General features: G+C 52.6%; 1 protein-coding gene across 4 annotated transcripts in view; it reads left to right on the top strand.

Moving 5' to 3' along the window:
• Positions 1-1,242: 1,242 nt before the first annotated feature.
• VWA5B1 (von Willebrand factor A domain containing 5B1) overlaps positions 1,243-27,861 on the top strand; it is a 79,934-nt gene continuing 53,315 nt past the window's right edge. For 3 of the 4 annotated variants that reach the window (XM_027521643.1, XM_027521637.1, XM_027521624.1), the window contains exons 1-2: positions 1,243-1,429; positions 26,032-26,196. In XM_027521643.1, the coding sequence (XP_027377444.1) occupies positions 26,058-26,196 (139 nt within the window). In that variant the 5' untranslated portion in view covers positions 1,243-1,429; positions 26,032-26,057. Of the gene's footprint in view, positions 1,430-1,849; positions 2,008-26,031; positions 26,197-27,861 lie in introns of those variants that run through there. The other variant, XM_027521631.1, reaches the window with a different exon arrangement.

The raw sequence follows: 27,861 nt of genomic DNA, 5'->3' as shown, positions 1-27,861 counted from the left end.
AGTTCTGTGGCTATGCAATAGGCTCTTGTTGGTTATCTATTTTAAATATAGTAATGTGATTATGTCAATCATTCTGAAATGAAGATCACAGCATCTTTCTCCCAGGGTTTCGTGCAGAACAGCAGCATGCACCTCTTTCAGGCCTTGCTTGCCAGGGCCTGGCACACAGTGAGAGCTATAAAAGGCCTTTGGGGTGTGATGGGGGGGTTCCCAGGCGTTGGCATCTGACAGGCAGAAATTTGAATTCCTATTCCGCCACCTCCTAGCTGTGCAGCCTTGGGTTAAATCACTCCAGACCTCTCTGATCTGCTGTTTCTCTATGAGAACAGAAGGAGAAGGGGACGACAGAGGATGAGACGGTTTGCACGGCATCATCGACTCAATGTTCATAAGTGTGAGCCAACTCCAGCAGAGGGTGAAGGACAGGAAGCCTGGCGTGCTGCAGTCCATGGGGTCACAAAGAGTCAGACATGACCGAGCGACTGAACAACAACAACATAGGTTTTTGATTGTTTAGTGTCATCCTGTACCTAACTCCAGACTCCAAAGCTAGGCTTCACAACCCCAGCTAGCAGACCTCTTGGCTTCCAGATCTGCTGTCGTTGATCATAAGCCTCTGACTCACTGGGCCACCCAACTTTGTACTCAGAGCTCAGGTCTTCAGTCTGATGCCTCCTAGAATTTACCTGAAAGCCTAGATGCTTCCTTTGTGGCTTTGGCATGACCAGAGGTAGGAGGTAACATCTCAGGACTCTAAGGCTGGATGGGCACGGCCAAAGGTCTCGGCAATAACGTGCCTGTGGTCAGCAAGATGACCAGAGCCATCTGCTTGGCTGATCGTGGCCACAGCAGGGCAGGGGCAGAGCATGGAAACAAATGGTCAGGGTCTATCACTCGGTCCTAGAATGCTGGGGGACACTTGCTGGGGGTCAAGGAGATACAGATGAGGCCAGCCTGGCTCTGATCTCGGGCAGAGGGCCCCCCAGGGCCCAGACAGGCCCCGTCAAGTGCTGACCCGAGGCAGCCCTGTTCCCCAGGGAGGGGCTGCCCGCAGGCCTGTGACTGCTGGCCAGGCCCTTTCCATCAGTCCCAGCAGGAATTAGCAGAGGCTGCTAAGTGGCCTCGGCCTTCTCCTGTGCTCCCGAGAAGGGGGGAGGGAGAGGGCGAGGGGGAGCCGCACCAGCGGTGCGCATGGGGTGATTGTCATGGTTACGCTCTGACAAAACAAACAGCCCTGCTTCCTGCAGGCCACCAAACAGCCACTGCATGTGGGCATCAATCAAGCCGCTGCCAGGGCCACGGGCACTGGGCTCGGCACCGGAGCCCTGCCCTGGGTGCCCCTCCAGCAGCTCTGGGCTCCGAGAGGCAGCGGCTGGGGCTGCGGACAACAGGGAGCGTTTACCCAGCCACCTGTTGCTTCGGGGGTGAGGTAAGGGCTGGCCCTGTTTGTGTGAGGACGAGGACGGGGCCGCTGGGCTGTCCCCAGTGTGTGCGTGTGTGTGAGCGTGTGCCTACATCAGCGTGTGTACATTGTGTGCGGGCACTAGTGGGATGGACCCGCCGGACACAGGGCTCAGGATGCTCCAGCGATAGAAGTGAGAGCTTACCGGACCACATGTTGCTGCCAGGTCCCCTCCCCTTTCCTCCCCCCCTCCTCCACTCCCCCTCTCTTTCTGGAGCGCTCCGGGTGTGTGTGTGTGTGATTAGTTCTCTTTTTCTTATCCTGTGGATGAATCTCACCTTCTCCCACCCCCTATGTGTTTCTTCGCCCTCTTCCCCCGCCCACCCGCCCTGACACCTGTTCCACCGTCTCCTGCCCGCCCCCCCACCCCCGCCCCCAGTCTCCAGGGCCCTGGGGCCATCAGGAGCTCTGCGGGCTGTCCTCCCCTGGCTGCTGGGCTTGTGCCCGCTGCCCTCCGGGTACCGGGCGTGTGACTGTCCCCAAAGCCAGCCGCTAGCTGATCCGAGAGCCCTTCTCAGAGCCCGGAAACCCCAGGCTCCTGCCAGGTAAGTGGGGTTCTGGGAGGGAGCAGGGGTCCGCGGCAGGCTGGGGGAGGGGAGGGGAGCCTGGCACCCTCGCGCAGCAGTGGCGTCTGCCAACACGTCAAGCCGGGGCTGGAAGTCCCGTCATAACATCTCCCGCATCTCCAGCAGCGTTGCCAACAGCCCGAGCCCGAGGCTCCCTTGGCCCCGCCCGCCCCGCGGCTCAGACCCAGGCTCGGTGGGCCCCGGAGTGGGGGCGGGGGAGGGGGGATGCTAGACCCTCCCCACCTCTCCTCCCAGAGCCGCAGGCACCTTCCTGTCTCTCTTCCTGCTCCCCTTCCTTCCTGTCTTTTCCTTTTTTTTTTTTTTTGAAGATTTAAGAGCGGGTTAAGCGTCCTTCCTCCTCTCCTCTTCCCTGGATTCCCCGGCCGCTGGGATCTGGGCAGAGGCTCAGGGGCGCTGGATGAATCCTGACGTCCTGCCCGAGGGTGGAGGGCAGAAGCCACCCGAGGCTCCCTCGCTTAGCTGGAATTGGGGGAGGGGGCCTGGCTGTAGGGGAGGGGACCTGAGCGCGGGGGGGCGGGTGGGGGGGGGGTGTAGAGGGACGGGGGCGGGAGTGGGGCGCGGGGGGGGGGGGGGGGCGTGGTGCCCGCAGAATGTCTGCTCTAGACACCTGTGGGGGGGCTGTGCGTCCCTAGAAGGTGTGAAGGGTAGGGAGGGAGCCTCAGGGGTTGGTAAGGTGGGGGCATGGTGCGTGTGTTGAGGGGCACGTGTGTGGGATCCCTGTGTCTGCTGGTGTGCAGGGACAGTGTGGGGTGTATCTGTGTGTGTGTGTGTGTATGTGCGCGTGCCCGCACATGCACACGTGCAGGCAGCTGTGGACTGAACTTGACCCAGAGGCTGTCTTCCAGGATTCCCAAGACCTGACAGGTTGGCTGCAGGCAGTACTTGTCACCCAGTCTCAGTCAGTATCCCTTCGCAGGGACAGAGCTTCCCCTGATTCCAACCAAAGCCTCCCCACCGCCCCCACAGGTGGTGATCCCGGGCACTGGGGAGGCGGCACTGTGCCCTGATGGCTGGCCTGCACACCCCACTGCTCTTTTGACGTGAGACAGGCCAAGGGTCCTGGGCTTAGGGGGACAGGGATGCTCCCTCCCCAGCCTTAGGCAACTCCAGGTCTAGGAAACCAGCCCCAAATCCCAGCCAGATAGCTGCCTAAGGGACTCCAGCCATTGGCCATGGGTTTGTTGCCTGGAGGGTGGGTGCTGCTGGTGGTCCTGGCCTGGAGGCAAGAGCAGCATTTCCCTCCCTGAGCGGGACTCGCTTGCTCGCTGGCCTCCCCTCACCTGATAGAAGATGCTGATGCTTTTCTGGGGGAAAGGGCACCTCTAAGGGAATGGGGACAGCGAAAGAGGCACCCGGGGGAGGCACCCTGCCCCTCCAGGATCCTGGCCTCGGGTTCCTGCTCAGGTTCAAATTGTCCTCTCTCCTGGGTGAGCAGGTCTCTCTTAGCACGCCCTGGCCAAACCCCTCCAACTACATGACCCGAGTAACCCGTGGCCAAGCTGACTTAGGTTGTTTGTGGTCTCATGGACGTTCCCAGTTCAGCGACACTGGGAAGGTGGCTTGGGCCAGGCCAAGCAGAGGGTCACCAGACATGAGAAGTCCACAGACTTCCCTCAGGGCCTGGGGAACAGTCCAGTGGGATCAGCAGACAAAATACGGCTCCAAGTCACCAGAGATGCGCAAATCTTTTCACCCCATGTTAAACTCCTTAAGGGCTTCCCTGGTAGCTCAATTGGTAAACAATCTGCCTGCAAGGCAGGAGACCCCAGATCTATTCCTGGGTTGGGAAGATATCCTGGAGAAGGGAAAGGCTACCCACTCCAGTATTCTGGCCTGGAGAATTCCGTGGACAGTCCATGGGGTCGCAAAGAGTCGGACACGACTGAGCGACTTTCACTTTCAAACTTCTTGAAAAGCATGTGTCCATGGGGCACTGCCTGATGAAAATCCAGCTGGATCCTTTCCCTAACCTGTGTTCTCTGGGGTTACTTAGCCAGCAGAATGGCTGGCCCATGAGACCCTCTAAGAAAGGGGGCTGGGACTCGGGGTGTTCCGTGTGGAGCTGAGAAGGCTTCCTGGAGGAGGTGACATTCAGGTGGGGACCTGAAGGAAATGGTGGGGGGATGTGGATACATGGGTGAATGAAGAGAGGCAGGGGAGCATTCACACGTGGCGGGAGGTGTGAGGACAGGCAGAGCTGGGAGGAGCAGGAGTCTTGGTCGGCTCATTTTAAGTAAATCAGTCGGCATGAAGAGAACCACCTAGGGTGCAAAGAGGGAAAGGAATGAAAACCCTTCATCACTGGGGGCCCGCTTTACACCAGGCTCTTTGCTGGGCACTGCAGTCTCAATTGTGGAGAGCAAGATGCATCCGTTATCCGGGATGAGACAAAGCAGTGCCCATGACATGACTTCTTCAGTTTGAGGTCTCTTCGAGCTAGCCATGAGGAGACCCCGAGGAGGCTTGTAAGAACCTGAAGCCCAGAGCTTAAGGCCGAGTGGAGACAGGCAGGTGGGAGCCATCTGCTCACAGCTTGGAGCAGGGCAGGAGTCAGCCACTTTGAGAGAGAAGAAAGGAGAAGGCCAGAGGCTGGACCCTGAGGAATTTTTGCCTCCACTGACCAGTCCCTTGCCTCACTTTAGTCCTGGCCCTGAGCGATGACCTCCCAGAGAAACAGAGAAGCAGCTGGAGGAAGAGGGCCAGTACAGAGGGTCCTCCCCGTCTGTGATGTCTCCGTACCGGGCATCTTCCCTGTGGGGTTTTATTTCATTCTCATTTTACAGATGATGAAACTGAGCCTTGGAGACGTCCAAGAGCTTGGTTGGAGGTCACATAGCAGACGGCAGAGACATTTCAGCAGGAATGAAGTGAGGAGGTGGGCACATCCCGCAGACAGCTCCTGAGTAGGTGCTGGGTGCCCAGAGAGGAAGCAACAGGCACAGGCCCTCTTGCTTCTTCAGAAGAGATGTTAGGACCACTCTGCCGATGGCGATGATCACAGCAGGATGTGGCTGAGCCAACCTGCGTCCCAGGGGCTCAGAGCGGGGAGCAATCACCCCCAGATACAGCATCGGGGGAGGCTTCAGGGAGGAGGTGGGACTTGAAAGGGTCAGAAGGATCAGCAGGTTTAGAAACATGTAGACAGCTCAAGCGTGCTCTGAGTTGAGGGAAGAACATGGCAAGGACATGAGGTTGTGGGGGGCATATATTCTATCTTGTCAGGGACAGAGGGCAAGAGTGGAGGAATGACACCAGACCAGGCTTCAGAGGCAGCTGGGGGTGACCATCAGGGAGGCTGGATCCGACATGCAGTTCAGACTGTTGAAGGAGCAGAGAGCATGGTGATCAGGTCTGGACCTCGGGGAGTGAGTTCAGGCTCAGGTGCTCAGTTGCCTCCATTTCTTTGCTCCGAGGAGTTGAAATTTCACAGCTCTAATCCTCACCAAGATCTGGGTGGGGAGGGGAGGGGGATTCCAGTCCCCAGTTTGAAAACCCTTCGCTGGATTCTTCTCCCCTCTCCTCTAACCATACTAGGGGTCAAACTCCAGGACGCAGGGCATCGGCCGAGTGGTTCCTTCCATGGGTGCCCCTCTGGAGACAGTGAGGTGCAGAGTCGGGATGGCAGCTGCAGGGGATTCTCCAGCACAGACACAAAAGAAGCCTGGAGGAGGGGTCTTCCTGATGCGTGTGTAGACCCTTTGCAGGGATCTGAGTAGTCACCATCTGAGACCCCACAAATGTGAGGCTGTAAGTTACCCAAAAAGTCATAACAGAAGAACGTTAATGTAACAGCCACTTGCGTTGTAGTCCCTGTGTGACGGTCTCTCCTCGCCAGCATTGTCCCTGCCCATCACGTAACATCTATGTCCGCCAGACCCTCTTTGGTTGGTGGGTGGGGTCAGCAGCTGACCATACAATGCCACACATTGCATGGTGAAACTGCCGTCCTGTGAAAGTTGTGGGTTTTAATGACTCCAATCAAAGCGGAAGATGGAGGACTCTTTTAAGTAAGTGTTAGTCGCTCAGTCGTGCCCAACTCTTTGTGACCCCATGGACTGCAGCCCACCAGGCTCCTCTGTCCACGAGATTCTCCAGACAAGGATACTGGAGCGGGTTGCCGTTTCCTTCTCCAGGGGATCTTCCTGACCCCAGAATCAAACCCAGGTCTCCTGCACTGCAGGCAGAGTCTTTACTGACTGAGCTACAAGGGAAGCCCCTTGTAGGAGTCTTTTAATCCCACCCAAATTCATAGACAAATGAGAAGTTGACAGGGGTAGGCCAGTTAATAACACAAGAGAAAATTGGTCACACTGAGTTTATGATAGGCAACGTCAAGCACTCTGCTGAGACAGTGAAATATGAAATGAAAAAAAGTCACATCATTCTAGCATATAACGTTCAAAAATGTTACTGCCCCAACCACACTTGTTTTATTCTTTGTAAATTTTTTTTTTTTTTTTTTTGGCCACATGGTTTGTGAAATCTTAGTTCCCTGACTAGGGCTCAAACTTGTGTCCCTGCAGTGTAAGGGCAGAGTCTTAAGAACTGGACCACCAGGAAATTCCCATGATCATTGAAAATTTTAGCATGCGGTTACACTTGCAATCTTATTTTACTAATTCAAGATTTTATTTTTATATTTTTAGTTTCATTTCTTAAAATGAAATCCATGTTGAAAACTTTTTTCCACCATTTCCTATGACATTTTCTACCGTGTCTTAAGTGGATTAACTTGGCCTCTTTCTGGTCAAATTCTTGGGGAGATTTAGAGATCTTTTGTGGTCAGTGTTTAGTATTTGTAAAGTTTACCAATGAATGAGTGAATGACTATCCCTGCAAGGGCCATGCACTTTGCTCAAGTCTTTTGCTTCTGCGTTGCCTGCCTCGCCTTAGGGTATTCTTTCATTTATTTAACATATAATGAGTATCTGTTGATTGCCAGGTACTGGGCACACAACCGTCTACAAAATATGCAAGACTCTGCCTTCCTGGAGCTTGTATTCTAGCGGACTCACCGGCCAATCTCCCCTTTCCCCACCTCTTACTCTCTGCTCAGTAGTGTGGCTTCTGTCCTTGGGACCATAATTACTCAGAGACCCATCCATGGACTGACTCGCTAGTAGATGAGGTGATGGTGCAGTAACAAGCAGCAGTGTTTTCATTCTGGCTTGAGCCACACATCTGGGGGTCGTGCACGCTCTCACTTTTAGGTCCAGGATAACAGAGGCTCCTTGCGGACACGTGTCTCTGTGATCACCATAGCAGGGAATAAGATCTGGCCAATTGCACACTGGCTATTACAGCTTCCACCTGGAAGTGACCCACTTCACCTCCACTCTGTTCATTGGCCACACAAGACACACAACCACACCTTGAGAGGGGCGGAGAAGTGTAATGTGCCTTGTGTCCAGAGGAGGGGGATGAGAAAGACCTGCCCAACAACACGAAGGACACGCTCTGGTTTCCCCGAGGGGGGGGCAGCAGAGCCTTTGGGAGGATGTTAACAGCAAATTGGGGGAAGAGAAAAGGTGATCTTGGGCTGGATCCCTTTGAGCATCTTCACCCCCAGCCCTGGTCACTAACTCTGATCAGCAGATCTGAATACCTGTGGCCAGTGGAGCTGGCTTCTGCAACTCTCAAGCCCCAGCTGAGTGAAGCAGTAGGTTGGTTTTAACACCGTCTTAGCCTGTGCCGCTGTAACAAAAATACTGTCAACTGAGTGACTTAAACAATTTACTTCACATAGTTTTGGAGGCCAGAAGTCTGAGATCAGGGGGCCAGCAAGGTCAAGTTCTTGAGGGAGAAATACTTACTGCTTTACAGACAGCTGGGTGCCTTCTTGCTGTTTCCTCGCAAGGTGGAGAAAGACAGCTCTGGTTTCTTCCTCTTCTTGTATAAACACATCATCAGTCAGTTTAGTCGCTCAGTTGTGCCTGACTCTTTGCAACCCCACGAATTGCGGCACACCAGGCCTCCCTGTCTGTCACCAACTCCCGGAGTTCACCCAAACTCATGTCGATCGAGTTGGTGATGCCATCCAGCCATCTCATCCTCTGTTGTCCCCTTCTCCTCCTGCCCCCAATCCCTCCCAGCATCAAAGTCTTTTCCAGTGAGTCAACTCTTCACATGAGGTGGCCAAATGATTGGAGTTTCAATTTAACATCATTTCTTCCAAAGAACACCCAGGACTGATCTCCTTCAGAATGGACTGGTTGAATCTCCTGCAGTCCAAGGAACTCTCAAGAGTCTTCTCCAACACCACAGTTCAAAAGCATCAATTCTTCGGTGCTCAGCTTTCTTCACAGTCCAACTCTCACATCCATACATGACCGCTGGAAAAACCATAGCCTTGACTAGATGGACCTTTGTTGGCAAACTAATGTCTCTGCTTTTTAATATGTTATCTAGGTTGGTCATAACTTTCCTTCCAAGGAGTAAGCATCTTTTAATTTCCTGGTTGCAATCACCATCTGCAGTGATTTTGGAGCCCCTAAAATTAAAGTCTGACACTGTTTCCACTGTTTCCCCATCTATTTCCCATGAAGTGATGGGACCAGATGTCATGATCTTCGTTTTCTGAATGTTGAGCTTTAAGCCAACTTTTTCACTCTCCCCTTTCACTTTCATCAAGAGGCTCTTTAGTTCCTCTTCACTCTCTGCCATAAGGGTGGTGTCATCTGAATATCTGAGTTTATTGATATTTCTCCAGGCAATCTTGATTCCAGCTTGTGCTTCTTCCAGCCCAGCGTTTCTCATGATGTACTCTGTATAGAAGTTAAATAAGCAGGGTGACAATATACAGCCTTGACGTACTCCTTTTCCTATTTGGAACCAGTCTGTTGTTCCATGTCCAGTTCTAACTGTTGCCTCCTGACTGCATATAGGTTTCTCAAGAGGCAGGTCAGGTGCTCTGGTATTCCATCTCTTTCAGAACTTTCCACAGTTTGTTGTGATCCACACAATCAAAGGCTTTGGCATAGTCAATAAAGCAGAAATAGATGTTTTTTCTGGAACTCTCTTGCTTTTTCCATGATCCAGCAGATGTTGGCAATTTGATCTCTGGTTCCTCTGCTTTTTCTAAAACCAGCTTGAACACCTGGAAGTTCACAGTTCACATATTGCTGAAGCCTGGCTTGGAGAATTTTGAGACTTACTTTACTGGCGTGTGAGATGAGTGCAATTGTGCAGTAGTTTGAGCATTCATTTGGCATTGCCTTTCTTTGGGATTGGAATGAAAACTGACCTTTTCCAGTCCTGTGGCCACTGCTGAGTTTTCCAAATTTGCTGGCATATTGAGTGCAACACTTTCACAGCATCATTTTTAAGGATTTGAAATAGCTCAATTGGAATTCCATCACCTCCACTAGCTTTGTTCGTAGTGATGCTTTCTAAGGCCCACTTGACTTCATATTCCAAGATATCTGGCTCTAGGTGAGTGATCACACCATCATGATTATCTTGGTCGTGAAGATCTTTTTTATACAGTTCTTCTGTGTAGTCTTGCCACCTCTTCTTAATATCTTCTGCTTCTGTTAGGTCTCTACCATTTCTGTCCTTTATTGAGCCATCTTTGCATGAAATGTTTCCTTGGTATCTCTAATTTTCTTGAAGAGATCTCTAGTCTTTCCCATTCTGTTGTTTTCCTCTATTTCTTTGCATTGATCGCTGAAGGCTTTCTTATCACTCCTTGTTATTCTTTGGAACTCTGCATTCAGATGCTTATATCTTTCCTTTTCTCCTTTGCTTTTCGCTTCTCTTCTTTTCACAGCTATTTGTAAGCCCTCCCCAGACAGCCATTTTGCTTTTTTGCATTTCTTTTCCATGGGGATGGTCTTGATCCCTGTCTCCTGTACAATGTCACAAACCTCCGTCCATAGTTCATCAGGCACTCTGTCTATCAGATCTAGTCCCTTAAATCTATTTCTCACTTCCACTTTATAATCATAAGGAATTTTATTTAGGTCATACCTGAATGGTCTAGTGGTTTTCCCTACTGTCTTCAATTTAAGTCTGAATTTGGCAATAAGGAGTTCATGATCTGAGCCACAGTCAGCTCCCAGTCTTGTTTTTGCTGACTCTATAGAGCTCCTCCATATTTGGCTGCAAAGAATATAATTAATCTGATTTCAGTGTTGATCATCTGGTGATGTCCATGTGTAGAGTCTTCTCTTGTGTTGTTGGAAGAGGGTGTTTGCTATGACCAGTGCATTCTCTTGGCAAAACTCTATTAGCCTTTGCCCTGCTTCATTTCGTATTCCAAGGCCAAATTTGCCTGTTACCCTAGGTGTTTCTTGACTTCCTACTTTTGCATTCCAGTTCCCTATAATGAAAAGGACATCTTTTTTGGGTGTTAGTTCTAAAAGGTCTTGTAGGTCTTCATAAAACCATTCAACTTCAGCTTCCTCAGCATTACTGGTTGGGGCATAGACTTGGATTACTGTGATATTGAATGGTTTGCCTTGGAAATGAACAGAGATCATTCTGTCATTTTTGAGATTGCATCCAAGTGCTGCATTTCAGACTCTTTTGTTGACCATGATGGCTACTCCATTTCTTCTAAGGGATTCCTGCCCACAGTAGTAGGTTTAATGGTCATCTGAGTTAAATTCACCCATTTCAGCCCATTTTAGTTTGCTGATTCCTAGAATGTCAACGTTCACTCTTGCCATCTCCTGTTTGACCACTTCCAATTTGCCTTGATTCATGAACTAACATTCCAGGTTCCTATGCAATATTGCTCTTTACAGCATCAGACCTTGCTTCTATCACCAGTCCCATCCACAACTGGGTATTGTTTTTGCTTTGGCTCCATCCCTTCATTCTTTCTGGAGTTATTTCTCCACTGATCTCCAGTAGCATAATGGGCACCTACGGACCTGGGGAGTTCCTCTTTCAGTATCCTATCATTTTGCCTTTTCATACTGTTCATGGGGTTCTCAAGGCAAGAATACTGAAGTGGTTTGCCATTCTCTTCTCCAGTGGACCACATTCTGTCAGACCTCTCCACCATGACCTGCCCGTCTTGGGTGGCCCCACGGGCATGGCTTAGTTTCATTGAGTTAGACAAGGCTGTGGTCCTAGTGTGATTAGATTGACTAGTTTTCTGTGATTATGGTTTGTGTGTCTGCCCCCTGATGCCTCTTGCAACACCTACCGTCTTACTTGGGTTTCTCTTACCTTGGTCATGGGATATCTCTTCATTGCTGCTCCAGCAAAGCGCAGCCGCTGGTGCTTACCTTGGACGAGGGGTATCTCCTCACGACCACCCCTCCTGACCTTGAACGTGGAGTAGTTCCTCTCGGCCCTCCTGCACCCCACAGAACCCATCATGGGGCTCCATAATCATGACCTCATCAAAATCTAGTTATCCCTGGGAGGCCCCACCTCCAAACACAATCCCACTGGGCATCAAGGCTTCAAAATATGAACTTAAAGGGGACACATTCAGTCCACAGCATAGAGGAGGCTGTGCTACAGGAACTCCAATTCTGTTGTGTTACTTTCCCTTTGAGCCTCAGTCTCCTGATCCTTCAGTTCAGTTCAGCTCAGTCGCTCAGTCGTGTCTGACTCTTTGCAATCCCATGGACTGCAGCACGCCAGGCCTCCCTGTCCACCACCAACTCCCGGAGCTTGCTCAAACTTATGTTCATCGAGTCAGTGATGCCATCCAACCATCTCATCCTGTCATCCCCTTCTCCTCCTGCCCTCAATCTTTCCTAGCATCAGGCTCCTGATCCTTTAAATGGGGATAAGAATTTATTTTGCCCCTATTTAGAAAGCTCCAATTAATTTATGGACGTGAACACGCTTTGATTATACATTGCTTCCTATGAGGTGTGGATACTCTTAATCATTCTTCTAAGGCTCACTGGTGGAGTTGAGAGGATGAGCTGGTCAGGGATGGGAAACCCTCACTACGTTTACTTCTGTCCTTTCAATTCTTTGGACCTTGAAGCCTTTCCTAATACATCCCCTTTCTAAGAGATTCCTCACAAGCCTATTGGGAGGTCTGGCCTTGACCTACTTTGTTCCTCATCCCATCTTCCCCAACACAGGCCAAAGCTGCCCACTCACCTTTAACACTCAGCCCTGTTTTGTTCACACACCTTTAGCTTGGCCCCTGACACCCTCTTGCTGAATCAGACACACTGTCCAGACTTGAGGACCCCTTACTCCTGGCCAGGTACTGTGCTTGGCACATCACTTCGTTTTGTCATAACGATGCCAGGAGGTAGGCCTCTAATGTACCCGTTTTACAGATCAGAAACCTGAGGCTCAGAGAGGTGAAGTCACTTGTCCATGTGACTCAGAGATATAAGTCAGAGGCAGGCTTCCAACCCAACTCTGTTGGGACTGCAGAGCCTGAGCTCTTGACCCTCAGGCTGGGGTCTCCTACTCACTTGCCTCTGGTTGGTTTCATCTCTGTTGCTGACAGCCCCACTCTACATCAGGAAGGCTTTTCTCTTGCTTCTGTGGATTTAGCTCCAACAGTATAGTAAATGCCGAGGCACTGGAGTGAGACTGCCAGTTCAAGTCCCAGACGTACCACTTACTAGCTCTGTGACTTTGGGCAAGTTTTTTAACCTCTCTTAGGTTCACTCAGTTCAGTTCAGTTCAGTCGCTCAGTCGTATCCAACTCTTTGTGACTCCATGGACTGTGGCATGCTAGGCCTCCCTGTCCATCACCAACTCCCGGAGTCTACTCAAACTCATGTCCGTTGACTCGGTGATGCCATCCGACCATCTCATCCTCTGTCATCCCCTTCTCCTCTAGCCTTCAATCTTTCTCAGCATCAGGGTCTTTTCCAATGAGTCAGTTCTTTGCATCAGGTGGCCAAAGTATTGGAGTTTCAGCTTCACTCGGATCATCTGTTTAAAAAAAAATAATAATAATATAGGGTTAGGAGGAATCAGTGTGGTAATCGACATGAATTACTTAGCATAGTGCTTGACCCAGGGACAGCTTGCTACAAGGGTCGGGAATATCCAGATCATTCAACTGGCTCCCCACTCCCTGCCAACTGTCAGCTGGCACTTTACCACATGGAGTCCTAACAAAAAAAAGACACCGCAGACCTCTTCCAAGGTTCTCCTGCAAGTAAGCTGCCCCTTGAGATCCATTTCGAGGCTGCTGCCTGCATCCTCTATGGTCCATTCACCTCTTGGTTCAGATGACTTCCTGTGGGAGTCACTTCAATGGTGCTGATGCTGCAGGAAGAGAGCCGAGGGGCGGATCCAGCATCTGTGCCTGAAGCGTGGGGAAAGATGTGCCCATCCCCACTCCCATCTCTGCCCCCTACTGCTGGAAGGAACGTCAGAGGGGCAGGAGCCAGTGGGACGTGGGACCTATGGGTTTTGCCCCAATCTGAGCCAAAGGATCGCAGGCACCGAGTCAGAGCAAGCAGGGTCCCTGGGGGGCACTGACTGGGCCTTGGCACGTGGACCTGACCAGCAGACCGCAGGGAGACTCCATGGGCAACCCAGGTTTTGGAACCAGACTGCTTGGATTCAAATCCTGACTCTACCATGACTTGCTGTGTGGCCTTGAGACTTACTTCACCTCTCTGTGTTTTGGTTTCCTCTGCTGTGAAGTGAAGCTGATCTTCCTCATAGGGTCTTTTTTAATTATTATTGTTTTGGCTGTGTTGGGTGCTTGTTGCGGCGGTGTGGGAGCTTTCTCTATTTGCAATGCCCGGGCTTAGTAGCTCTGCCACACGTGGGATCTCAGTTTCCTGACAAGGGATCAATTCTGTGTCCCCTGCACTGGAAGGCCAATTCTTAACCACTGGACCACTGGGAAGTCCCCATAGGGTCTTTATGGGGATTAAATGAGATATGCCCCCAGGTTGGGCAGAAACACTCAGGACTGCCTCTGGGCAGGTACTCAACAGTCAGACATGAAAGTGAAAGTGAAGTCGCTCACTCGTGTCCGACTCTGAGACCCCATGGACTGTAGCCTACAAGGCTCCTCCATCCACAGGATTTTCCAGGCAAGGATACTGGAGCGGGTTGCCATTTCCTTCTCCAGGAGATCTTCCTGACCTAGGGATTGAACCTGGGTCTCCTGCATTGTAGGCAGATGCTTTACCATCTGAGCCACCAGGGAAGTTAGACGTATGGCCCCCTTAAAAAAGGAATCTTCAAGTGAGGGACCAATGCCCAGGCTTCAGCTGCCTTAAAAAAGCAGAGAACTCTCTTCTTTCTAGAGAGAACCATGGACTGTCAATTTGGGAAAGGGGTACGGGATTCATTCGCCAGGCCCATCTCTTTGTGATGTTAAATGAAGATGCCAAGACTTGGGTGGAGTTGGAAAGTGACTTCTTATTTCCTTCTGCAAAATATCGAGGGAATGATGCAGCCTTATGGTTAAGACATCGATCTCTGAAGCTAGAGTCCTAATTCCAGCTCCACTTATAAATATATCACCTTGGACAAGGGATCTAACCACTCTGGGCCTCAGTTTTCTCATCTGCAAAATGGGGATAATATCCGTGCCTTACTTTACAGAGTTGTCCGGAGGGTTACCTAAGCTAATTCATGAGAAGTATTTAGAACGATGCCTGGTAGGTCTTCATTGCTCAGTATCTTTAGTATCTTTATTCTTTTTTGAATAACTGTTGCAGCCACTGCTGTGCATGCTAGGGGATAGAACAAGGAACCAGACAACTTTGGTCCCTACCCTCAAGGCGTCCACCCTCAGGGGTGCTGGACAAAGACAGACACTAAGCCAGCAGCCACCTGTGGTGCCAGAGCTGAGACGTGGGCACAGGCTGTATGTGTGACAGCAGGGTCCCAGTCCAGGGCCCATGTGGAGCGGTTGGCAGAGCTGGCACTCAGGCCTGGGAGCCTTGACCTGTCCAGTGGCCTCAGTCTACACAGCCTCTCTCATGTGTGAAGTTGCAGCCTCACAGCTTGGCATCAACCGGCCTTGGACCTCAAAGGGAAACTGAGGCAATGAATATATTCTTCAGTCCACACCTTGACTGGGTGCCTTGGGAAAGGGGGTCTGGTGGCTGAATGGCAGGGATGGGGGCTAGGGGTGGCCATGGCCACAACTGTTCAGTTCAGTCACTCAGTCTTGTCCAACTCTTTTTGACCCCATGAACCACAGCACACCAGGCCTACCTGTCAAACTCCTGGAGTCCACCCAAACCCATGTCAACTGAGTCTGTGATGCCATCCAACCATCTCATCCTCTGTCGTCCCCTTCTCTTCCTGCCCTCAATCTTTCCCAGCATCAGGGTCTTTTCAAATGAGTCAGCTTTTCCCATCAGGTGGACAAAGGGTTGGAGTTTCAGCTTCAGCATCAGTCCTACCAATGAACACCCAGGACTGATCTCCTTTAGGATGGACTGGTTGGATCTCCGTGCAGTCCAAGGGACTCTCAAGGGTCTTCTCCAACACCACAGTTCAAAAGCATCAATTCTTCAGCGCTCAGCTTTCTTCATAGTCTAACTGTCACATCCATACATGACCACTGGAAAAACCATAGCCTTGACTAGAAGCACCTTTGTTGACAAAGTAATGTCTCTGCTTTTTAATATGCTGTCTAGGTTGGTCATAACTTTCCTTCCAAGGAGTAAGCGTCTTTTAATTTCATGGTTGCAATCACCATCTGCAGTGATTTTGGAGCCCAGAAAAGTAAAGTCAGCCACTGTTTCCCCATCTATTTGCCATGAAGTGATGGGACTGGATGGCATGATCTTCGTTTTCTGAATGTTGAGCTTTAAGCCAACTTTTCCACTCTCCTCTTCCACTTTCATCAAGAGGCTCTTCTTTACTTTCTGCCATAAGGGTGGTGTCATCTGCATATCTGAGGTTATGGATATTTCTCCTGGCAATCTTGATTCCAGCTTGTGCTTCCTCCAGACCAGCATTTCTCATGATGTACTCTGCATAGAAGTTAAATAAGCAGGGTGACAATATACAGCCTTGACGTACTCCTTTAAATGGGAAATGCCAAAAAACATAGGTGCCCAGAAGCAGTCTGAGTTTGGGGGAAAAGTAAGACTAGGAGGAAATCCCAATGGAAGAAGGACATGAAAGCGGTCATCAGCATTCATGGAGAACAAGACACTGGGGTGAGCAAGAACTTGCTTGTAACCCTCACAGTGGGCATCCCTGGCTGGTGGCTCAGTGGTAAGGAACCCACCTGCCAATGCAGGAGACACAGGAGATGCGGGTTTGATCCCTAAGTCAGGATGATCCCATGGATGAGAAAATAGCAACCTGCTCGGGTATCCTTGTGGGCTTCCCTGGTGGCTCAGAAGGTAAAGCGTCTGCCTGCAATGCAGGAGATCTGGGTTCGATTCCTGGGTTGGGAAGATCCTCTGGAGAAGGAAATGGCAACCCACTAGGGTATCCTTGTCTGCAAAATCCCATGGACAGAGGAGCCTGGTGGGCTGCAGTCCACGGGGTCACAGAGCGTCAGACAGGACCGAGTGACTCATACCTCCACTTTTACTTCTCCTGAATGTCACACGGCAAAGATTCTCATCAGTATTCTCATCAGTAACTCTACCCACTGGCACTCACGAACCTGGAGGTTTAAGATCCGAATATGCCCCTTTCTCCCTCCTCCAGCAGGTCTGGACGCAGCCTCTTAGCTGGAAGTCTCCCAAGGTGTGGGCGGCTCAGGCCTCGGCCACATGCACGGCTGGCCGCCCTGGATGCCCGTCCTGGCAGCACTCCAGGTCCCTCGGGCCGCACAGGCACACCGAGCGCCGCTCTGACCCAAGTGACCCGACCGTCCCCCGGGCCCTCTCCCACAATGGGACTGCAGCTGTGTTTGGGATGGAATCCTCCCGGCGCTGGGCTGAGATAGAGGGATTCCTCCCATCGCCAAGGCCTCTTCCCACCCCTCGCTCATCGCCCCTAGCCATTCACTCACCCACTCATGCACTGAGTCCACAAACGGAGCGCTTGCTGTTCGCTTCCCTGAGTTCCTTGTCGAGCAGTTTATGTGCCAGATGCACGATGGGGAGAGAGAGTGCCTGCCCTGAGTTCTAGGAGCTGACCACCTCCCTGCTCAGGAGGGTGGCGTCTCTGCCTGGGGGTGCAGCCCTTGCCTGCCCAGGCCCACACCGTGTCCCACACGCATTGGCTGAAAGGACACGCAGCACACGGATAATGAGATGGCTGATGCGACAGGGGCTGACTGCGCTGGGGGTGGGAGTGGGGTAGTTCTGTTCAGCACAGGACCCCCGAGAAGGCTTCATGGAGGTGGTGGTATTTGAGCTGGGTCTTAAAGGATGAGTCAGATCTCCTCTAGAGGAGGCGGTTGGCGTGGGGATGGCATTCCTGGCAGAAACTGGCAGCCTCAGAAGAGATATGGAAGCTGGAAAAGTCTGGCTCATTTGGACGAATTCAAGGGGTCTTAACTGGTTGGAGCGTGGGGTGAATAAGGTGGGGAGAGGGGATGCCAGAAGCACCAATTTGTTTACCCACACTGGGGGGATATGAACCCATGGTGGGAGGTTTAGATGAAGTGGGACCAGAATTTGAGAGCCCCAGAATTCTAGAAGCTTAGAACAATCAGATCGGATCCTAGGAACCCATCAATTCTGCCCCCACTTTGATGGGAGTGTCAGTGTTGGTCAGTGGGTGTGGGGGTCCTTGGGGGACAGACCCTGAGTGAGGGCATTATGGCATGGACTTCCAAGAGGTGTCGACCGCAGGGCAGAGGAGGCGTACCCCCGAGCCCAAGGTGAGTGGGCCAGCTCACCATCTGCACCTCTCCTAGGTCTGGCTGAGGCCCCTCGGCTGGGGGCCTCCAACTCTGTGGACATAATCTGGAGGCGATCTGACTGGGGTGAGGGGTGAGAGGCCTCCAGAATGACTTTCCAGGTGGAGGGAGGAGGCCTCCCTTTAAGGACTGATGCTGAAGCTGAAACTCCAATACTTTGGCCACTTGATGGGAAGAGCTGACTCATTTGAAAAGACTGTGATGCTGGGAAAGATTGAAGGTGGGAGGAGAAGGGGACAATAGAGGATGAGATGGTTGGATGCTATCACCAACTCAATGGACATGAGTTTGAGTAACTCCGGGAGTTGGTGATGGACAGGGAGGCCTGGAGTGCTGCGGTCCATGGGGTCACAAGGAGTCGGACACGACTGAGCGACTGAACTGAACTGAACAGCTCCAAGGGCAGAAGCAGAGGAGTTACTGAGATGAGCACTCGGGCAGAGACGGAAGGACATTTCCAGGGGAGCGGTCTGCCCAGGGGTCAGGAAGTGGCCCCTCGGGGAGGGCTGATGGAGGAGGGGAGACAGGAGAAGCCCCCAGCCCCACCAGGACCTGCCTGCTCGCACCCATTCACTTGATAGGCATTCTCTCCTTTATCATCCCAGTCTCCTAGGAGTGGGGCAGGGGAACCGGCATGGGCCCGTTTTACAGATGTAGACACTAAGGCACCAAACTGTTAAGTCACTTGCTTGAGGTTACACAGGAGGTCCTTGGCAGGGCACAGTTGAGTAACTGGTCCAAGGTTGCCCAGAAGTAGCTGTCCAGGGACTCTATCCCCAGGCAGTAAGTTAGCTCCTGGGACCTCGCTGCGGCCCCACAAGCGTCTTGCTTTCCAATTTCTTTCTGAAACTGAAGAAAGTCAATGCCCCCTGGCAGGGAAGGCATGCAGCCACTTCTTGACCCAGGAACCCAGTGCAGGCCATCATCACGACTGAGGCCAGGCGGGGCCCAGCATCTTTTCCCAGCTCCTTCCCCACGCAGCCTTCTCACATCGCATCTGAATCAAGTCACACCGCTGCAGTCATCTGTCAGCCAGCCTCTGCGCTCTGCCTAGAACCCTGCACCCCAGGCTGTTCCAGGACAACCTGGAGGTGGGGGGGGCTGCTAGTGGGGCTCACGATCCAATTGGGGTCCCGGCTGCATCTTGAGAGGCATCAGAGCAGAGGAAGCCCAGGGTCCCTGGCACTCACAACCCTAGCTCACCGGAGTCCTGGACTTCACTCCTTCTCCCCCTCCCTCCCTCCTTCCTTTCCCCTTCCTTGTGCTCAGCATAGACCGTGAAGCAGCTGGGGAAGGGAAAGCACAGGTGCACTTTTTTTTAATATTTACTGAATTATTTAGCTGTGATGGGTCTTACTTGCGGCAGGCAGGATTTTTAATCTTCATTGCGGCATTCAGGACCTTTTGTTGCAGTGTGCAAACTCAGGGCTTCCCAGGTGGCTCAGATTAAAGAATCTGCCTGCAAGACAGGAGCCCTGGGTTTGATCCCTGGATGAGGAAGATCCCCTGGAGAAGAGAATGGCTACCCACTCCAGTGTTCTTGCCGGGAGAATCATGTGGACAGAGGAGGGCCACAGTCCACAGGGTCACAACGATTTGGACACGACTGAGCAACTAATATATTGACTTTCGCTTTTGAACTCTTGGTTGAGGCACGTGGAATCTAGTTCCCTGACCAGGATCGCACCCAGGCGCCTGCATTGGGAGCATGGTGTTTCAGCCACTGGACCACCAGGGAAATCCTGAAGTACAGGCTTTCAAGGAAGGCTGCTTCCTATCTCAGCCATCCTGACCCCTCACCAGCCATGTGGTCCTGGCTTCCAGATCCCTAACCCTCAGCTTCCCTACCTGTAATGTGAGGGTGTGTGTGAGCATTAGCGATGATCGCAAAGCACTTGATGACCCTAGGAGATGATTCCATTTCAGACCCTTCCTCTGCAGGGAGCTGGGGCGCAGGAAAGGGGAGGGGCACCCCTGTTCTTCCTGTGCCCACGACCCTCAGGAGGAGACAAGCCATTGCAGATGGGTACTTACAGAGCTCCACGATGTGTGAGGTGGCAGACAATGCCCAGAGACTGTGGAGACCCCGAGGAGGGCATGTCTGATGGGCTGGGTTGTCAGGGAAGGCTTTGGGGAGGAGGTGACAGGGGAAGTGGGTCTTGAGTGGTGAAGAGGACTCTGAAAGGCAGAGAGGAAGGTCACGATCATTGCCGGAAAAGGCTCCAGTGCAGGAAGGGCACGGTGAGAAGGTCAGTGTGTTTGGAGCAAAGGGAACACGCAGGACGTAACAGGAGCTGACTCGGGTGGCGGCAGGGAGCTGGTGGGGAGGAGCCTTGAGTGCTGCTCAGGGAGTTTAACCTGCAGGACAGACACAACGGGGAGCCGCGAAGCTCAAGGGAAAGGGAAGGCGCGTGTGTGCCTGTGTGTGTGTGTGTGTTCACACTTGCATGTGTACCTATGAGATGGCAGAGGGGACTAGGAGGAAATCAGCCTGGAGGTTGAAGGAGCAGGTAGGAGCTGGTAGAGATGCTCCAGGAGAGAACACTGAAGCTGCTGCCCCCATGGGGGTAGAGAGCAGAGGATGTCAGGAGGATGTGGGCAGAAGTGCCAAGACTCAGGGAGACGCTTCCTGCAGGAGGCAGGGTAGCCTCACAGTTAAGGACCTGGGCTCTGGTCCTTCTGCTTTGGTTAACGCCCAGCCCAAGGTTGGGTGGGCTTAAGGAAGTTGCCTCACCTCTCTGAGCTTCGGTGTTTTCGATCTGTAGCACATGGATGGTAAGAGTACCTGCTTCTGAACTGGTGGTGGTGTTTTAGCCTCCCAGTCATGTCCAACCAACTCTTGGTGACTGTGTTCTTTGGAAGAAATGATGCTGAAGCTGAAACTCCAGTACACTGGCCACCTCATGCAAAGAGTTGACTCATTGGAAAAGACTCTGATGCTGGGAGGGATTAGGGGCAGGAGGAGAGGGGATGACAGAGGATGAGATGGCTGGATGGCATCACCGACTCAATGGATGTGAGTCTGAGTGAACTCCGGGAGTTGGTGATGGACAGGGAGGCCTGGCGTGCTGCGATTCATGGGGTCGCAAAGAGTCGGACACGACTGAGCAACTGATCTGATGGACTATAGCCCGCTCTCTGTGGGGTGCTGCCCTCATTGTATTGGGTTGACCAGAAAGTTCATTCAAGTTTTCATACAGAAAAACTCGAATGAATTTTTTTGCCAAGCAGTATACATAAAGCACTCGCAATGATACTTCAGCTACTTGACAAATATTTATTGAATATCTACTATACCCCATAATATTCTTTGGGTGGCAGACAGAGCCAAGAAACAAGCTAAAAATTCTTGCCCTCACTGGAGGTTATACATCATCTAGAGAGTTGGGGAGACGCATTAAACAAATACAGAAGCAGAAGATACAGTCTATCCGAGGGTGATGACTGCAAAGGAAAAAAACAAATAAGAGAGAGCTGGGACGTGTTGAGAAGCTGCTCTTAAAAGTGCCAAGTGACTCAGGTTCTGGAGATGGAGTGACCACGGGCTGTGCCTCAAGTTCAAGGACTGCATGGCAATGGGAGGCTGAGCTGGAGTGGCAGCAGAGGCTCCTGAGATGTGGGATTTGGAGGATAAAACCCCAAGACGCTGCATGCACAGTTCCCACAGCAGCTGAAGTCCCCTTGGGTGATGGCAGGGGTTGGGGAGCAGGGAAGCCAGGAGCCTGGGGCCAAGTGTTTGCTAAAAGGAGGGCGTGGTTGGAGCCTTGAGGATGGCAAGCAACACAGAGCGGGTGGGATGTAGCCGAGAGATGTCAGCCTCCCAACCTGGGGGGTGCAAGAAATAAGCAGCCCCTGCTGGAAGGAGGGAAGCAGGTCCTCGGACAAGGACACAGACAGCCTGTCAAGGAGCCTGCCGGCCGCCAAGTGGTGGGCGGTTAGAAGAGGGAGAAGCTGGCCGGGGGTTGGTTCAAGGGCAGGACAACAGAGCACCCTCTGCAGTTGGGTGGATGGTCTGTTCAAAGACGGGCGGGACCGCCGTGCTGGCTGGGAGGGTGTATCTGGGCCCCTGACTGATAAGCTCTGGGAGGGAAGCCTAAACGATGGATTTAATTCCAACATTTTCCCTGAAGAGCTGCCCTGGACCTGGTGGTCAGGGGATATCTCTCCGTCCCCTGGAAAAATGGGAAACTCGGAAATGGCCGGCTTTGCCCTGTGACCATACGTATCGATTGATTCATTCGACACTATTTATTCACCACCTACTAACAGCACAAGCACTCCTCAAGGCGCTCGGGAAGTATCGGTGAGAAACACAGGCCCCAGGATTCGCCCTCGTGCGGGGAGACGGACGATAAGCAATAAACATAATAAATGCTTTACATGGAGTATGTTAGTAATATGTGCTTTGGGGAAAATAAGACAGCAGGATGAGGGTTTGGAAGTGAAGCTAGGGGAACAGGTTACAAGTTTAAACCCAGGATTAAGAAGAAGCCGTCCTTTGAGCAAAGACTTGAAGGAGGGAGGGAGCTAGGGGAAAAGCATCCCTAGAAGTGGAAACACCCAGCTGGAAAGCTCTCCAGTGGGGGAAGAGCCAAGCAGAGTCACCAGTGGGGAAACCAGAGAGGAAACCGGTGCGGGGCCTGGATCGGGGGTCTCCAGGGGCGTGGAGAGCTGGCAGGGCGGCGAACTCTGGGACCACATGACTGGATCCATGGCTTCTAAGGACTGCTCTGGCGGCTTTACTGGGAGTGGACATCACTGCGGGACAAGCCGGAGGCAGCTGTGACAGAGACAAGGAGTTGGGTTTTGAATCTGTTGGCTTGCAGCTGTATTTGGGATCTGTAGCCTCTGTTAGTTCATATCCCTCACCTGCCTTGTTCTCCACCGTCTGCCCAGCACGCAGATGAGCACTAAAGGTTAGCGTCCCTGGGAGACTGCCCGCATTCATTCGTTCATTTCACTTTACAAGTATTTATTGAGTCCCTGCTACGTGCCAGGCACTGTGCTGGGTACTTTATGCTTACTCGGTTTAACCTTCAGTGCCAGGGAAATAGGACCTATTGGCCCTTCCACTCACCTGGGATTTGTTGTTGTTGTTTTTCCTTTGTGTGTGTGTGGCTGTGCTGCACAGCACAGGGAACTTCCCCAACCAGGAATCAAACCCACACCCCCTGCATTGGAAACACGGAGTCTTAACCACAGGTTCACCAGGGAAGTCCTCACCTGGTTTTATAAAAGAGGGAATGAATAGCCAGGGATTAAAGTGGCTCCTCGCTTAGAAATCCTCTTTGTTACCCTCTCTGCACCCGCTGCTCTCTTCATGGCTCCTCTAAGGTCCAGGAGCCCCTCCCATTCCTTCTGCCAGTCCATTCATCCCCTTTTCCCTTCCCTCTCACCTCACCAGCCCATTTTCCAGATCCTGCATCCCAGCAGTTTGGGGAAAGACAGGTGCTCTGGCCAATCAGGAAGAAGACGAGGAGGGTAAAGGCCTGGCTACACGCTGACCCACTGAGATCAGCCCCTGTCACTCTCTGGACCAATTCACACCGCTCTGCTCCTGAAGTCGAGCCTGGCTTCTCACACTGTCCAGGGGACGCTGGTGCCTTCCTCCCCATGAGGTGTCTCCTGGGTGATGCCCACCGGAGCCCCAGGCTGGGATGGTTGGAGGGATGATGCTCAGCGTTCCTGGCGCTGGTCCGCATCTCTTGCAGGGATGCCCCTGGGGTCCTCCAGGAGAAAGTCCCACCCACGCATCCCTGGCACCCATATGTCCTTGGGGGGCCCCAAACTCTTGTGCAAAAAACAAACACACCTCTTTGGGACCTTGATGTCCTCACTTGCAAAGCAATGCACTTTATAAGGTTGTGAGAATTAGATGAGATAATAGGTGTGCCTGGCACAGTTTCAATTTTCAACAAATTCCAGCCACTGATACTATTACTATTACTTCCCCCACTCCTCGTCCCCTCTAACTGAGGATTGTAAGTTCCTTAAGGATGGAGCCATGTCTTATCTTTGCATCCCCAGTGGCTAATTCAGGACCCAGAATACAGTAGATTCCTATCAGTGCTGGAGGAATTGATAAAGATGACGCATGAAGTAGACCCCGCAGAATTTCAAGTGCATTCTTTCCAAGAGGGCAAACGGGAAACAATCAGCGCTCAGTGAGTCTGCCTGCATTAGCGACATCCGTCACCCAAGCCCCACTCCCTGGGGGAGAGTGGCCCCAGGAAACTGGGTGGGCACAGGGCGGTGTGGCATGACTGGGCTGGTTGGGGCACCCTTGGCAAAACTCCACCCCATGCATGCGTGCTTTGTCTCCCAGTCGAGTCCAATGCTTTGTGACCCCATGGACTGTAGGCCGCCAGCTCCTCTGATGGGATTCTCCAGGCAAGAATACTGGAGTGGGTTGCCTTTTCCTCCTCCAGGGGATCTTCCCGACCCAGGGACTGAACCCAAGTCTCCTGTGTCTCCTGCATTGCAGGCTGATTCTTTACTCACGGAGCCATCGGGGAAGCCCACCCCCAACCCCAGGATGAACCCAAGCTGAAGTTCAAGTTCCCCACACATCTGGGGGCTGGCTTGCCAACCTTCTGGACAGGAGGGAACCAGGAAGAGGAGGTGGAGGGAAGGAGTGTGGAGGGCCAGGGAGGTGATTCTCTCAGGAAAGGAGCCCCACCATCTGGTTCTGCCCCTGGCTTTGCCCTGGGCTTTGAGACAGAACTCCCGGGAGAAGGCGGCTGGGAATCCAGCCCTCTCTCCTGGCTCCTTATCTGCCTCCTGCTGTCAGTCAGCATGCTGCAGATATGCCGGGGGGCTGAGAGCTGTCTGGGCTGGAGCCACATAATTAAATCAATACTCCTGGGCCGGCAGAGAGGGTGGGAGCACCTGAGGATCCTTGCTTGGGAACACAAGGAGGATGGAAAAGCACAGAGTTCCCTTCTCAGAGAAAAGACAGGGTCATCAGCAGTCACAGAACAGCCTTGCAAATAAACGGCAACAGGCTACCAGCCCACTGCGGCTTCCGCAGCCATCACCCAGAAGAAGACCCAAAAAGGGCCTCAAGTTTGTATCCGCAACCTTTGGTCGGCTTCTCTTCCCATTCCTTCCCCCACCTCTCGAAGGCAGGTGATTGCTTGGGAGGGTCTCAGGAACCTCAGAGAATCGGCACCTGCCCTGAAATGCGCTCGGCAGTCACTGGTGTTGGCGTGATCACAGTCATCTTTTTGTTGTTTCTGGCTGTGCTGGGTCTTCTTTGCTGCACACGGGCTTTCTCCAGCTGCAGCGAGGGCGGGGTTCCTCTTTGGTGCAGTTTGCAGGGGCTTCTCACTGCGGCGGCTTCTCTAGTGGTGGAGCACAAGCTGTTGAGCAGGTGGGCATCAGTAGCTGTGGCCCGTGGGCCTGGTTGTTCCCCAGCACGTGGGATCTTCCTGGCCCAGAGATCGAACCTGTGTCCCCGGTATTGGCAGGCAGATTCTTAACCCCTGGACCGCCAGGGAAGTTCCCAACCACGCTTTTACTTATTCAGTCAGCACTTAGGATGCCATGCAAAGCACCAAGAGACCAGGAGCGCACTCTCCAAAGGGGATGATGCTTCTGCTGCTTGGTCCCTCAGTGTGGCCGACTCTTTGCGGCCCTGTGGACTGTGGCCCCCAGGCTCCTCTGTCCACAGGATTTTCCAGGCAAGAATCCTGGAGTGGGTTGCCATTTCCTTCTCCTAAAGGGGAGGATAGACGTGAATAACGTAATCTCATGGAGACAGGATGAATCCTGACAGACTGCTGGAAGGAGAGAAGCTATGCTCTGTGAGAAGCCTGGCACGGTGGACTGGCTTCCCTGCAAAGGGAGCCCTGAGTTGACACCTAAGGGCAGTGGGACGTGGCTCGTTTATTTTGGCTCATGGACTGAGCCTTCCAGGTAGAGTGTGGCAAGGACAAAGGTTTGAGAGCACACAGGTCATATCTGAGGGATGAGGTGGAAGTGGGAGACCCACAACGTGAATCCAGCAAGGCCTCGTGACTGCAGGCCTCATTTCCTCTACTGGGAGGTGAAAACAGAGGGCATAATCACGCCTTTTCTTCCAAGGGGTGGTCCAGCATCACTGTGGGAAGTGGTTGGGGGGAAATGGAGAGAATGAGGCTCTGCTTGCCTGTGGAGGCTGAAGGGGGATAACTGAGCAGGGCGGCATGGTGGCGCGGGGGGCCTCTCCCCACTTCTTGCCTTGCCACCTCTTGCAGGTCCTGAAGGCCGAGTAGCCCGCGAGATGCCGGGTCTGCTGAACCAGATCACAGGGGCGGCCCTGCCCCTCACCGCGTCCGACGTCACCTCCTTCGTCAGCGGCTACGCTCTGGGGCTCACCGCCTCCCTCACCTATGGAAACCTGGAAGCCCAGCCCTTCCAGGGTAAGGGTCCCTGCGGGGGCTTCCCCAGGGCCACGGGCATGCTTAATCCCCCGTCCTGACATGCATCAGCCAGCTGACATCAGACAAGTCACGTCACCTTTCTGAGCCTCGGTTTACCCACCTGCAAAGTAGGAATACCATTTCTGCCCAACAGGTCTTAAAGCTGGGGGCAAGTCATGTCAGGATTTGAAGCCAGCTTTGGGCTCTGCCCCAGCCCTGTCCCAGCCCTATTGATGTCCACAGATCATGCCCACCAGTCAGATAGTCAGTCCTCCACATCCCCCAGGGAGTCTCACAGGAGGAGAGGTGTGTGGACTCACTGGAGGCCCGGAGCTCCCAGTGCTAAGCATAGCTCTCGTCCCCGTGACCTTGGGGAAGCCGCAGTCCTCCTCGATGTCAGGATGCTCCTGTGTCTCTCTGGATGCCAGGGTTTGAGGGAAAAGCAGATGAGGTAATGCGTGAGGAAGGGCAGCGTGGAATGGAAAACAGTCTGCGAATGTGAATCATCAGTGTTCGGAAGTCAGGAGTGTGCACCGACGTTCCCCTGCAAGGGCTGTTTGTAAATTGTGCTCTAGTCTTTGCATGTAAGGAAGGGAGTTACCAGAAGCCTGGCCAGGAAGGTCCTGTATAAAGGATAGTTATGCTTTGCATCCCTTCTCATTCACAGTGATGGGGGCCTCCTAACTCCCAAACTTCACCTCTTGGGGCACCCACCCTCCAACCTGACCTGAGTGTCTGAAATCCTTTGAGTTCCCAAAAGAAACCTACAAGGGAAACTTTCCTCCCCACAGAAATCTTGCAGGCAGAACAAAGATCCTGTCCCTCTGTTTCAGGAAGCCTACAGAGGACAGCTTAATGTGAGACTGACGGGGAACCAAAGAGACTGTATTACTTGAACAGCTTTAAGACAGTCCTTTAGCTTTCCATGTGTGGAAAAACCAGTGCCCCCATTTTATAGATGAGGAGACTGAGGCTCAGAGGGATGGGAAACTGGGATTTATGGAGAGCTCGCCATGGTCCTGCCACTGTGCTGCCCCTGGGTTAGTGGGCTGATTAAATGAGATAGGACCTCGGTCCTCCGAGTGTGCTCCCCCAGCCATCGGCATCACCCAGGGCTGGTTAGGAACGCAGAATCTCGGCCTGCCCCAGAACTACTAAATCAGAATCTGCATTTTAACCAGACCCGCCCCCCTCCCCCAGGTGACTCGTGTTTTCTTAAAGTCTGAGAAGCGCTGCCCTGAGACATAAAAATGTAGGACGCACACTATGGGGGGTGGAGCTTAGTGAATGGTGGCTCTTCCTCCCATTTTCACAATGACCCTGAGTTTGACTCTATCATCCCCGTTTTCAGACAGGGCTCTGAGGTTTCGAGATGCTGAATGTCACCAGACTGGGGCAGAGGGCAGGGCTCAGATTAGAACCCTAGTCCTCTTCCTCCAAAGACCAGCTCCTGGGCACCACGGGTGATAATCCACCGCACAGGAGTGTCTCGTTAGACCCACACAACAGCTCACATAGAAATCCAGATTGCCGCTCTCTCTTGAAAAATCAGAAACCCTGGCCACACCAGTGGAGCCAGGAGGATGGGGGAATCTAAAACCTGGGAGGAAGGAGGAGGCAGATGCTCTGGGGAGAAGGTGGTCAGGACGTTTCTCAGAGGCTCAG

The sequence above is a fragment of the Bos indicus x Bos taurus genome, chromosome 2 (assembly GCF_003369695.1).
Source record: "Bos indicus x Bos taurus breed Angus x Brahman F1 hybrid chromosome 2, Bos_hybrid_MaternalHap_v2.0, whole genome shotgun sequence".
In the NCBI taxonomy this organism is placed as follows: Eukaryota; Metazoa; Chordata; class Mammalia; order Artiodactyla; family Bovidae; genus Bos; species Bos indicus x Bos taurus.
Note: the sequence above shows the minus strand (reverse complement) of the source record. Positions and strands in the feature narration are given on the sequence as shown.